The sequence below is a fragment of the Peromyscus californicus genome, unplaced genomic scaffold, assembly GCF_007827085.1.
Source record: "Peromyscus californicus insignis strain IS unplaced genomic scaffold, ASM782708v3 Scaffold_7__1_contigs__length_154581171, whole genome shotgun sequence".
NCBI lineage: Eukaryota > Metazoa > Chordata > Mammalia > Rodentia > Cricetidae > Peromyscus > Peromyscus californicus.
The window spans coordinates 27,635,988-27,649,857 of record NW_026294595.1 but is presented as its reverse complement, the minus strand read 5'-3'; the positions used below and the strand labels follow the sequence as shown (position 1 = coordinate 27,649,857).

The window sequence follows — 13,870 nt, the reverse complement described above, 5'->3', positions numbered from 1 at the left end:
CCCAGTGGTGTCAAGACTAAATGAGATGATCTGGAAAGCCCTTAGGAAGGTTTTTGGCCCACAGTAAGAGGTTAGTAAGACAGCTACTATGAGTTCATAGCCCAAGAGCTAGCAATTTCTTCCTTCATTTTGGATTATTTTCTATGAATGAATACCTAAGATTATAAGTGATGAGATAAGGGCCTGAAACAAACCTAGTAATCTTTGGTAACAAAACCAGAAAATCAAAACAACATTTCCTTCTATTCAAGTCTTAGTCTACATACCGTGTGTGTGTGTGTGTGTGTGTGTGTGTGTGTGTGTGTGTGTGTGTGTGTGTGTTGGGGTCTTAATTTCTGTAGCTCTGATTGGCCTTGAATTCATTAAATAGACCAGGATGGCCTCAAACTCATAGAGGTTTTTCTGCTTCTGTCTCTCACATGCTCAGGTTAATGTACACCACTGCCTCACCTATCCTTTTCAAGGTTTATGTGTGCGTGCGTGCGTGCGTGTGCACGTGTGCACGTGTGCATATGCACCAGTGTGTACACAGGTACATGAATGAAGTGCTGGAAGATTTGAGGAGAGGGCATTGGATCCTCTGGAGCTGAAATTATAGGTGGTTATGAGCTGCCCTACATGGCTGCTGGGAACTGAATTCAGATCGTCTACAAAAGCAGTAAGTGGTCTTAACTACTGAGTCATCTTCCCAACCCGGTTCTTCATGTTTTCTGCAAGAGATGTTAGTTTCACATAAATTACATCCTTATAAGTAAGAAGTAGAGAGAGACTCTTTTAAATGTGTTCATCTATATAAATTGACAGGATGCCAAGGGCTGAATGCTCAAATTAAAAAGGTAGAAACAGGAATCAGAGTTAAGGAAACACCAAGTTTCTGGAAATTCCATTCTCTGTTAATTTAAGGCCTTATTATTGGGTCCCATTCTGTGTTGAAATAAGAAGCACCTGAAGTCAATTGCATCCTTGGATGAGGTAGATTGCTTTCTGCAGGAAGCCTAACAGGTCTGGTATGGTGAATAATGTGCACAGCCAGCCATTCGCGAGAGAGCCGCCTCACAGCACAGGACCAGGGGTACAGTCCATCGCTCACCATTATCCAGGCTGCCCTCCGCCCCTGCAGGGGGAGCTCAGTCCCACATCCCTTCATGCTGACAAATGCCCTGCATGCTATCCCTCCACCTCAGCTCTCACTTCTTCCCACAGTGCCATCACAGTGCATATTTTCTGACAGAAAACACCGCCACACAAAAGGGAGGCAGGAAGTTTGACACCCCACCCAAAAGCCAGGCCTTTCCTTGGGACATAAATACCACGTGAGAGTCCTGAGCTGGCCCCTTCCTTCATTATTAGCAGTTGGGCAGGGGCAGTCAAAGGCAAGTAAGGTGGTTTATACTGCTGTACCATGAGGTTTAGGCAGCTGTAACATGGCTTCCTGCAGCAATGATCTTTCCTCCATCGCATTCGGAATTATTTCTCTACCCTCCAGCTTCCCCGGGTTCTCTTCCCATTATAGGCTACTGCCCTCCGTGCGAGAGCTCAAGGCTAATGACTCAGACGATGAGGTAGCACTAGAGAGGTGCTCAGTGTCGCATGAGGTGGGATCTACAGGGAGTAGTCAGTGTCCTGCCTCGAGCCACACACAGAACAGCACGGACGACCGGCCTGCAGTGAGATTCTCAGAGTGCAATCTGCTAGTAGTGTCCTACCCCTCCCCACAACATTCAGGAGGAAGGGCAGGCTAGCACAGGAGGCTTTGAGAACAGAGTGACAGCCAAGGACAGCAAGAGCCTGTCTCTGAAGGATATCTACAGCTCAGCTTGGGAAGAATCCAAAGCGGAGGACAAACACTTGAGTATAAAGCCTCTCACGCTGCAGGAATCTAGTCTTGGATATAAAGAAGAGGGTGCGGGGGGTGGTGAGGGAAAGAGGAAGAGGAAAAGGAACCACCACGTTAGGGGGTCTGTCCTTGTGTGTGGGATGGAAGGACTTGTGTAAGTGGGGGGCAGGTAGCCTTCGAGAGTGAGCTTGTGTAGGCGCAGCCAGATTACTAGGGAAATGAGCTTGTGGGAGGGAAGAAGAGAGAGGAATTGAGTAGGTGATGGAGGCTACTGAGAAAACATGCCATTTAATACATCTCCAAGCATCTAAGAAGGCAAAGGAACTGGCTACTAATCCTTTAGTATGCTCACAGGGATGGGAACAAGAAAGCATGTGAGTGTAAGAATGTGAATAAGTCAGGATGTGAGTTGGGGGGAGAGGGAGAGAAGGAGGAAGGGAGGGAGCGGGAGGGAGGGAGGGAGAGGGAGGGAGAGGGAGAGGGAGAGGGAGAGGGAGAGGGAAGGAGGGAGGGGGAGAGGGAGAGAGAGAGAGAGAGAGAGAGAGAGAGAGAGAGCCCATGAGAGTGACTTGCATGAGTCAGCAGTGTGAGCTGTGACTGTGACGACATGAATATCTCTGAGTTTACTGAGCATTTGTGCATATTGGCCTGTAAGTGTGAGGGAAAGGATGAGAAAAGGCAAGCAAGTGTGAGTTTAAAGTACCTAACAACTTGTGTAAATGAGCAAAAATGTGTTTGAATGAGAAAAACCGTTTGTGAGATGCAGATGTGTGTGAGTGTACAGGAATATATATGGACATCATAAGGACAATCAGGGCATGTGGCCAAGCCCAGAAGACATCATGAAAGTGAGTGTGTGGTGTGCCGACAAGCTGTATGTGCAAATGCATGTGCAAGCTGTGTGTGAGGGCCACAGAGACACAGAAGGGAAGCGAGGCACATGGGTATAGGGGGTCCACAGGGACACACGCAGAGAACACCAAGCTGGCAGGAATCTAGTAAAATGTCAATGTTCAGCATTTTCCTGCAATTCTGTAAGTACATTCAGTTACGGACTGCACTGCTCTATAAACAATGCAGATCAAACAATTTCATGGCCTCATGTCTGCTTTCCTTATAGGCTTCGCCCTTGAAAGGTTCAACTTCCTGTCAGCACAGGCATTTGACCTCTGTCCCCAAGGCTTGTGTCCTCATTCCTCTGAGGAGCAGTTTGTCCTGGCCCAGGAGCCAGCATGCAGCCTCAGCTCCAGATGGGAGTAGCCATCTGCCTCCAGTCTGAGCCTCTGGGCTGGTGGGGATGAGCTCTGTCCCACATAAACTCACGTGACACATGAGTGGCCTCAGAAGGTGCCGCTGAATTTAAATGTGTGCAAGCCTAAACACATTTTCACCGAATTCTGCTGATGTTAGAATGGCATGTGATAAGCCACAGCTGTGAAGTGTGATCATATATATATATATATATATATATATATGCATATATACGTGTGTGTATGTGTATGTGTGTGTGTGTGTGTGTGTGTGTGTGTGTGTGTGTATCTGCTATCCTGTACAGCCACTGAAAACAATGCTGTAGGCACAGCACAGAGAAACCCAATAGCGATTTCAAACATCGAGCCCTTACTGAACCAAGTGGTGTCTACTGCTCTTCTTCCTGGCCCTCCTTCAAGGCACCTGCTCCAGCACTGTCCTCATAGGCCTGTCTTTTACCCTCCTTCACCTAGCCGCACACCTAGCCGTAACATACTTGTTACCTCCACATGCCACAAGTTATTGCTTCCAGAATGGTCTTCCTCAGCATGTCCCTCCTCTCAGCTCACTTCATCAAGGTCAGCTTCTAGAGACAAGACTTCCCTACACTGTGCACTGATAAATCCGAGTACCTAGACAAGTGCCAGCCTCTGTGGGTGCTTGCTAAATATCTGTTGGAAGCTGAGTGGAGTTGTGTTCTCATTCAAATACTTCAGGATTACAGCACTCATGACTGACTAATCAATCAGCAGATGAATTCTGTTAAAAGTCATTTTACAAATGCCAGTTTGCCCCAGAATGCTTTTGGGAAGGCAATACAGGCACCATCTTAGGGCAGGGCCACCATCTCACACCACCTGCTCTACTCAGTTCCAGGAAGGACCTCAGGAATGTGTCATGGTGACTTGAATAGATACAGGGCAGTATGCTCCTGCAGATATTCTGTGGTTTATGACCCTTGAAGATATCTAAATAATCCCGCTGACCAGATAATCCTGCTCAACAAGTTGTGGTTCCCCACCAAAAAGTCCAAACCAATAGTTTTAAATGTGGTTTCACACCGAAAGCCTAGGCCAATAGTTTCAATCACCTTGCCACATATCCCTTCTACCCAATTCCAAGTTGCCAAAGCATATAATTCCCAGCTTGTGGTTTTTCCCTATAAAAACTCTCTACCCTTGGGCCTGCCACAGCTGCTGAAATTTCCCTCCATCTGGCTGGTGGTGGTCCAGGTTTGAACCTGACAATAAAAGGACCTTATGTGCTTGCTTCGGAAACCGGCTCCTTGGTGGTCTCCGGGGGGTTTCTTGAAACGCTTCTGGAAACGGGTACAACCCTTCGTGTCTAACTGCTATACAGGAAAGGTGCACGCCGGTAAAATTTTAGAATCGACAATTCAGTAGATCACAAACAAAGCAGTGAACTGAGTTGGGAACTGACTTACCACAGTCTCTTCTAGCCCCTTAAGGTCCTCCCTGGCTTGGTCCCTTTTATCATTGAGCAACCTGAAGAGACAGAAAGGAACCATGAGCCACCAAGAGAGAACCAGAATGGGGCAGATGCGATTTGCACCTGGGGCAAACAAACAAGGCGAAGCAAAGAGCAGACGAAGTCAGGGGTGCTGAGGGCACTCACAGGAGCTTCTCCAGTCTCTCTTCTCTCTCCTGGTCCTCTATTTTCAGCTTGTTATAGTCAGAGCTCAGCCTCTCCTGTTCCAGTTGCAGCTTCTGATTCAAACTGAAATTGAGAGGAAAAAGCAATATATTCCAGATCAGCTTGAACTTCTGAGCTATCCTCCTAAAGCCCTGGTTCTGTTCCAGCCCCATTAGTTCTGTGCAATAAAGGCAGCGATTCGGGAGGATTTGGAGGGATCAGAGAACAACCTCACAGTTTCTTCTCTGCCCAAGTGAAAACTAATTTCTGGGGAGCAGCTAGGAAGCATGAAATGAAACAAAGGCTTTGAGGGTGTATTTATAGTTTGTTTGTGTGCAAGGGCTTCTGTGGGGGAAATAATGACATTGGGGAAATGGTGATGCTTGGAGAGAGAGAGAGAGAGAGACAGAGAGAGAGAGAGAGAGAGAGAGAGAGAGAGAGAGAGAGAGAGAACACCCTGTTTCACAAATTCTGCTTCTGTGACCACCCAGAGGACAACTGTTTACTCAGGTAACTGTCTGGCCATTTCAAAACACCCCACCCCCACCCCGAGGTGTTGGACACTGTCTTCCAAGGACAGCAGCTGCTTTGGGGCAACCCCAGTCTATGGGATTCTTGGAGAGACACCATGAAGAGTGCCACTCAGGTTTTGTGTGGATACAAATCATCATCTGCTTGGGGGGGTTGTGCCGGTCCAATGTATGTCAACACGACATGAGCTGAAGTCTTTTGGGAAGAGGGACTCTCAACTGAGGAATTGCCTCCAGAAGATACTGCCTGTAGGCAAGTCTGCAGTAGTGTGGTTTTTTTTTAACTGATGATTGATGTGGGAGGGACCAGCTCACAAAGGAGGGCTGGTACCACCCCTGGGCTGGTGGTCCTGGGTGCTGTAAGAAAGCAGACTGGGCCGGGCAGTGGTGGTATACACCTTTATTCCTAGTACTCCAGAGGTAGAGGCAGGTGGATCTCTGTGATTCTGAGGTCAGTATGGTCTACAGAGCAAGTTCCAGGACTACTATTGCTACACAGAGAAACTCTGCTTTGAAAAACCAAAAAAGAAAAGAGAGACAGAAAGAGAGAGAGAGAGAGAGAGAGAGAGAGAGAGAGAGAGAGAGAGAGAGAAGAGGAGAGGAGAGGAGAGGAGAAGAGAAGAGAAGAGAAGAGAAGAGAAGAGAAGAGAAGAGAAGAGAAGAGAAGAGAAGAGAAGAGAAGAGAAGAAAAAGAAAAAGAAAAAGAAAAAGAAAAAGAAAAAGCAGGCTGAGCAAGTCATGAGGAGCAAGACAGTAAGCAGCATTCTTCCATGGCCTCTGCCTTAAGTTCCTGCCCTGACCTCCCTGGATGATGAACTATAAACTGGAAGCTGAAATAACCCTTTCCTCCCCAGGTTGTTTATGGTCAGAGTGTTGGATCACAACAGAAACCCTAAGGAGTGTCTAGTACACTTCTGTACCATGCCAATGCCCATAAGCCAGGCCTTATGGGGGCTGAGACCACAGGGCTGTGTGAAGGAAACCAGAAGCACCCAGAGCCCAGCCAAGGAAGCTCCCCGGGCAGGGACTCATGCACTTTCTTCCCGCTCTTTCTGCACCATGTTTTGAGGGAGAGTAATCAGAATCATGTCCAGGGGCAGCTCACGGTACAGAAGGAGGGGGAAGGGGGCATGCTGAGGCCTGTCCTTTGGCAGGCTGCACAGAGCCAGCACACCACCTAGACTCCCCCTCTACTCCCCTTCTCCCTCAAGATGCAAATGCACTTGCAAGCAGCTCACATACTCGGAGCAGATTTGGATCAGTAGCCTGGAGAATTAAACGCTTAGCTCCAGTCTGATTCCTATTTAGCAGTGTGACCTTAAGTAAATAATTCAACCTTGCTTCCCATATCTAATTCTTCATCTGCAGAAAGTGGTGGTGCTGGTGGAGGGGGGGGGGGGGGTGCTTGGCCTAGTGGGGGGAGGGGCGGTGGGTGAAATTTTATTTCAGTAGACATGTTTTCTTCGTAAGAGTATGCCTTTGGGGGGAAGATTTATAGGGCTGTTCTGCAAAGGGGTGCGTAGACGACCAAGAAGAACTATGCAAACAGCATAAAGAACCCCTAGAATAGGACCCCCCCCAGAAGGGAGCTTTGCAGCTGGGTGCTTGTGCTGCAGAACAGGAAAGGGTGCTGTGGAGCAGGGGGCTCCCCAGAGACTCTGAGAAGGCAGGATGCGGCCGTGAGGCAGCATGCAGAGTTAAGCTGCCATGGTGCTGTCCCAGTCGTGGTGGCATGGTATACTGGCATCCACCTTGCAGACACACTGGCATAGGTCTCGGAGGTGTGCGCACAGACGACCAGGTGGCTACAGGTGCATTATTTGTTGCGCTGAAGGGGCAGCAAGGCCAAAAGGCTTCTCTAGAATGTTTATTAATTCCTGGGGGAATAACAGCCTTTTCCTTTTCTTTTCCTTTTCTTTCATACTTTCACATAGTCTCTCTGGCTCTTGGGCATGTATCTTCCAACCTAAGTCACCACTGAACTGATCCTGCCCTTAGGCTGGTGTGATGCGGAGGGGTGGCTCGGTCTGCCTGCCACCTGCTATACCAGAGCCCCAGGAGGCTGGCCTCCAGATGGGAGAACAGACCTCGGAGGCAGCACCACCCGAAAAGAGCTCAGAGCCCAAGCACAAGGAGACCAGGGCCCGTGGCTAAAAGTCATGTCCTTTAAGTCTGGCTCACAAGGCCCGAGCACGCCCACCCACGTCACCCCGTGAGCCCTTGGCCAACTCACTCCCGAATCTCGTCAATGATTTTCTGCTTCTCCTCAATTTCATCACGAAGTCTGGACAGCTGCTTCTGGTGCGCTTCCCGGTGACTCTCCATCTGCTGCTCCAGAGCTTTCTGTAAGCCAGGCCAGGAGAAATGTCGCATCAACTTGTTGGCACTCTGCCCACTCAGTGACAAGCCCTGGACCCACATCCACCTCCCTCCGATGTTAAATCCAAAAATTAAAGGCGTTTTTTTGGCTCTCCTGCCCAAGCTCCTAGCCCTGCTTCATCTGCACAGCAAAGCCCACAGATCTGCCGCAGAACCGAGTGGGCCTTGAAGGCAAACCAGCCCAATAATTGCACAGAAATTTGCCTTTGCCTTCAACCACTCATCTGAGCTATGTGGTTTTCTCAGCCAGGCCAGTCAGAACACAGTTCTCTTACTATCTGAGTGACCTCAGACAAGTCACTTACCCCTGTAAGAACACTTCCTACCTGCTGAACTGAGGGGCAGCCCCCTCTCTCTGTCCAGCCCACCAAAAGCACTCTGAAATGAGAACAGGCCACCCAAGCAAGGCCGGGCTGTGCTCCGTTGGCCAGAGCAGGGCCACAGCAGAATATTAGCTGTGAGATTCTGCTCAATGAGGTTCATGGTTTGTCTAAATCAATCAGAATTAGTCACCTTTAAAGGTCTCATTTCCCACTTGTTTTTTCTACATTTTTCCATTCTTGATTTAAATGTGACCATGAAGATCATCTGTGTTTTAGGAAACTTGGGCTTGAAGATCTTCTTTGTAGGGGCTGAGAGGAAATGTTTTCTTTAGAAGTTAACACTGGTCACATGGTCTGTGTGGTCACTGCCATGCTACTCTTGTGCCCTCTTCATCAGGAACAGGGAACACAGGCACCAACGCAACACAGAATCCATAGACATTTCTGGCTTCCTGGACAGTCCCATCATCATCTCGTGGCTACGTGAGGCCCTGGGAGAGCTGCTCTGAAAGCCCCGCCATGATTCCTCTCCTCTCTGACACGCTGACATGCACGGGTCCGAGGACCGATTTTTCTAGATGTGCACACATCAAATACACACGTACTCACCTTCATCTCCTCGGCGTCCTGGAGCCTTGTCAGGTGTTCCTTCTCTTTATCCTGGAAACTGACTTCATGCATTTTTTCTGTTTCAAAATGCAAAAGTGACTTCAGTTTTAACTGGCGGGATTCAGACCCCAAAGCAAAAACTCAGGAGACAAAACCATGATGGCACAGTGAGAAGAGCAGCCAGCTTGCATCAGAGCATCACCAGGGACGGCCTCCTGACCAAGCACCCAAAGTGCCAGGGCTGACCTCTCCTGTGGCCTGTGCTGGTACTTCCACCCCTTGGGACCTCAGGTGGACTGAGGGAGAGCTCTCCCTAGGGGAGAGCAGCCAGCGAAAGGAAGGGGCTAATTGGAAGCAGGCAGCCCCAGAACTGCTTCCCACCTGGCCTCTGGGAGTGGGCCTTGAGGGGCCAGACATGAAGACATGATCAAGCCTTGCAGATTATAAAGTTGACATCTGGACTCAGGTCACTGGTAAAACTCCACAAGGAGTTAATTTACCTCCCAGGAGTAGCTGAGGATTTTCTAAGGATCTGGAGCAAGAAAACAAGCTAAAGATGAAAACAGGGGAAAGAGAAATACATTCTAACACTTTCTGGATTCACCAGGGGGCCCCAGGGGTGCAGGGCTGTTGCCAGCACTCTGGCTCAGTGGGGCTCCCTGAGCAGGTAGGCAAGTGCAGCCTGAGCTGGAGAGCTGGGGGACGGGGGTGCAGGGAGTGAATGTCATTTGGACAGTGACATCTAACTCATTATATCTCCAGTCTAGCTTACTTTATTCCAGGTCTTCCTCGTTTGTATCTCTATCAGTGGCCCCATTGCAGGAAACATATAAGAAGGGGAAATGTTTTTCTTTATCCAGGGTTAGGTGGCATACTCTATTCTCAACATTCATTCCTTACCACTAAAATAAAATGTTTCAAAGCTATGGCGGGGCTCTTCCTTCTTAATTTGCCTTTGAACCTGAAGCAGCATGCATTTATCCAGTAAATAGCTTCACATGAAAATAAAAGAAATAACATCATCAATCCTACTACTCATCAAAGCGTTTTTGTTTTAAATATTAATTTCTAAGACCACAAGGACCCATTTATTTTTAATAACTACAATAAAGACTTTAACCTAACACTGTATGATAAATCATCGCTACACATATGCATGTTTTGTCTCCAACAGGAAGACCGATATTCTATTAAAGTCTACTGAACTTTTAGCTATTTTGGATGGCTTCCTTTTCCCTGCTTCTCTGCATTCTTGTTTATGTTTTTCTGATCTAAAGTTCTGTGATGAGGGGCTGGACAGATGGCTCAGTAGTTACGAACACTTGCTGTTCCTCCAGAGGATGAAGTTCAATTCCCAGCATCCACACCGGGGGCGCACAAACACCTGTAACTACCTACAGGGCATCCAACAACCTCTTCTGGCCTCCTCAGGCACCTGTGTGCATGTGCACACACACACACACACACACACACACACACACACACACACACACACACACACACACACATGCGCACACACGTGCACATATGCGGAGCACGTGCACACACATACAATAAAATCTTTAAATATATACTTAAAATTCAATGGTCAAATGTTATGAAGAATTGTTATGGCTATTCAAATTGCTCTATAAAAATTAATTTTCATTTCAGCCTTTACTATGTGTGGTTGGTCTCACTCTGCACATTGTAAAGTACTTAATCCTGTCCTGGCTTCTGCATTTCTGATTGCCACTCTTAAAGTTTGCCTCTGTTTACTCCCATTTTTTTAAGCATTTCCTGTGTGTCAAACAGCACACAGCTAAAGGCAGAGCTCCTTCAAAAGGTGAGCTTCCCAGCTTAGCCACAATGCAAGCGCAGAACTCCACGGGAGGGTCTGACATAAGAGAATTAGCATTTTTGAATCACCCGTGGGATGGATATAGCAGGGTGGCTCGTCCAGAGAAGATTGGAGGTGAGAGCCCTCAGTATATCGACTTAGCCACAATCCCTAACTAGGCTGCACACGGCCATCATAGCAGAGATGAGCAGAACCAGCGGCATCCGACTGTAAGGATGTGTAAGGGACAAGCTTTGCCGAGTGACTAGAGGCCTACTGGGGTGGAAGAGGGGGATGCTGGGTGGACAGAGGGAAGCTGGGAAGGCAGCAGACACACAGTGGGACTAGCATGGGTCTCTTCTTTCAGTTCTGCTGTGGTTTCCAGCAGACACAGACACGCTGTAACTGAACTAAACTGCACATCAAGACTCAGGCAGCTAGAAACTGACTTAGGCCGAGTGCCCGCCACCTGCAGAACAGTCAATATTTACCTTGGGCTCGGAGCTTGGCCAGCTCTTCGCTGAGGGAGTCTTGGGATTCTTCCAGCTGCCTCCTCTTCTGTTCCATGTTCTGCATGTAGTCTGTCAGAGATTTGATCTTGGCCTCATGCTATGAGCAAGAAAACAGATCAGAAGGAAAGGTGAGTAGCTAGGACCTGCTTGCCCAGGCTTGTCTGGAGCTGTCCAATAGGAAACCACAACCTAGAGCCCTCACCATGGAATGGTTCCTAGTTCGTCCTCTGCCTGGGATTCACAATTGAGGACCAAGGCAGCTCTGTCTCGTCCTTGTACTCTACAGCTTCAGTCTCCACACACACTGCATGCTATATCCCTGGCACTTTCCACTTCTTGTGGAGACCAAAGCCACCCTGGTTACCTTCCTCTGAAAGCTTCATAGCATACCTGCCTAGCATGAGCAACGGCCTGGATTCAGTCTCCAGTACCACGAAGAGCAGGAGGAGGATGTGTGTGAAGGAGTTAGGAAACACCCAGGGCTGAAGGCCTCTTTCTTTGAACAAGGACCTGTACGTTCAAATAGCACATCTGTTTTTCTTCCGTCCCTCAGACACCATGCACCAACTCTGGTCATTAGACCTTGCATCTTATGGTTCCTCTCCCTAGAGAGTGCCCTCTGTGCCCTTGACACATGCACACGATGTCCCCCCGGCTGGCTCCTTACCAGATCTCAGCATTTTCTCACAGTTCTTGCCTCTCTGTGATAGCACCCTTTTTGTTTGCCCAGGAGGGTATACAGTAGATACTTAACAAACATGAGTGGAGGAGTCAGTAAAGGGATGGGAGCTCAGTGGCTGAACAGGAATAATGGTGGCTTCTGGACAGATGGAATATGCATACTGCCCCCCCCCCAGAACCGGGGGCTCATGTTTAGGCAGGAAGACCCTGCAGAATGAACGAAATGAACGCCTCTGCAACTCAGTTGGAAGATATAGAAGAACAGCTTTGGAGGAAGAAGGTATAACAGAGAAGAAAGAATTTCAGCAAGGAATGTTGTTAGGCTCCTTAAACCATATCAGAAAATGGGAAGCCACGGTTTCTGCTAGTATTAAACCTCTAGGAAGTAATGACTGAATCATTGGCTTTCTATATACTAGAGCAGAGTATAAAACAGCCTCGTGGGAAGCTGTACTCACTGCCGACATACGAAGATTTTCCTAACTTTTAGATTTTCCCAACTCTCCTATACCAGTCAGTGTCTCTCTGAACACTTGAGAGTGAGTGTTCCCCAACCTTCCTCTGGCTGTGCTCGCTCCAATGAGCTGAGTTCACAGCCTACATCCACGCGAGAGCACACTTTGAGCACTGCAGTTGGAGTACTGCCCTGTCCAGGAGATCTGCAGGCTGCATTTTAAAGTCTTCCTCCCTCACTTCCACAGGGCACAGCTAACCTGAGCCGAGCAGTCATCGCCATGTGCAGGGTGCAGGAGGGATGTGGACATGGGGCCACTCCGTCCAGCTGGTCACAGAAAGTGCTGGGCTGTCTGTCAGCCATGGATGCTCTGCCTGTGGCTGATGTCAGCCCACAACTACTGCAGTACAAGTTCCCTCCAACTTCATGCCGTGGTCTCAAAGGTAACCTAAACTAGAGTTGAGCTGTACCTTCCTCTAATGCTTATCGTGTTCTCTCAAGTTTTATAAATTATAAAAATGTCTTGCTGCAAATCATAAAAGGTTCTTGTTGCTAATGACAATATAATCATAAAATACAGAGAAAATCTACAAAAATGCAGTATGAATTTCACCCACAAACCGTCTGTCCTACAAATTAAGGCATATTTTACAGAGATATAAAATGGCATAGATATAACTCAATATTTTCATTTTAACTTAATTTTATATAATTAAACTTTCCAAATGCCCAAGTTTTATGGATTTTTATAAGTTCTACATAATATTCTTCCACATAACTTTATTATTTGTCTATCAACAGGTATTTGGGTAATATATTTTATGATGTATTATAATGTAAAGTAACAGTGCATTCAACAGTTTCCACATAAACTTTTAATATTTTAATAAGGACATTATAACACCATATGAAATTTAAAAATTTCATCTCCATTGCCAATTAAAAAAATAGAATACATAAAATTACTGGACCAAAGGACACTTCTGGGTTAGGGAGATGGGACAGAGGGAAGAAGTGTCTTCTGTACAAGAACAAGGACCTACATCTGGATGCCCAGAAGTCACTCCGCTGGGAGTGGCGGCAGTTGCCTACCGCCCCAGTACTGAGGATGGGCAAAGACAGGTGGGTCCCAGGGGACTGGTGGCCGGCAAGGACAGGTGGGTCCCAGGGGACTGGTGGCCGGCAAAGACAGGTAGGTCCCAGGGGACTGGTGGTCAGCCGTCTAGCCAAAACACAAGCACCAGGTTTAACGTCACTAAGATATCCTGTCTCAAAAAACAGAGAAGGAAGAAATGGAAGAAGGTACCCAAAGTCAGCCTTTGGCCTCCACATGTGTGCATTATGTGAGCACGTGTGTGTGTGTGTGTGTGTGTGTGTGTGTGTGTGTGTGTGCGTGCACACACACACACACACACTCAGGATACTTACATTTTTTTTTCCGGGTTCTTGTATTTCCAAAGTGCTTTCCAAAGGTATTACTAAATTGTATTTCATTGTGCTTATCAACTTTCCATCACATATCAGCACTGAATAACCCTTTAAATACTATTTTACTTAATATAAAAACAACCATAGAACCCATTTTAGACAATTAGGTTGAAGCTGTTTCTATTACTGCGTGTTTAAGGCATGTCAGAATAGGATGTTCTTTTGTCTGCCTACTGGTACTGTGAGACATTCTAGGCCACACTGGTACCTGCTTCCTCAAATGACTCTGTCACATGGCAGTGAGCAGCACGCCCTGGCACCATCTCAGAAATCTCAAACCCGAACAGTGTGCTTACACATCGGTGTAGCCCAGAACTGCTCCACGGTCCTCTGA

At 47.6% G+C, this 13,870-nt stretch overlaps 1 protein-coding gene across 2 annotated transcripts in view; it reads right to left on the bottom strand.

Moving 5' to 3' along the window:
- Nucleotides 1–13,870, bottom strand: part of Kif5c (kinesin family member 5C) — a 159,783-nt gene that overhangs the window by 28,779 nt on the left and 117,134 nt on the right. For both annotated transcript variants that reach the window (XM_052725855.1, XM_052725854.1), the window contains exons 17-21: nucleotides 10,893–11,010; nucleotides 8,583–8,659; nucleotides 7,505–7,614; nucleotides 4,724–4,825; nucleotides 4,533–4,593 (exon numbers count right to left, since the gene is read on the bottom strand). In XM_052725855.1, coding sequence (XP_052581815.1) covers nucleotides 4,533–4,593; nucleotides 4,724–4,825; nucleotides 7,505–7,614; nucleotides 8,583–8,659; nucleotides 10,893–11,010 — 468 coding nt within the window. The remainder of the gene's footprint in view (nucleotides 1–4,532; nucleotides 4,594–4,723; nucleotides 4,826–7,504; nucleotides 7,615–8,582; nucleotides 8,660–10,892; nucleotides 11,011–13,870) is intronic.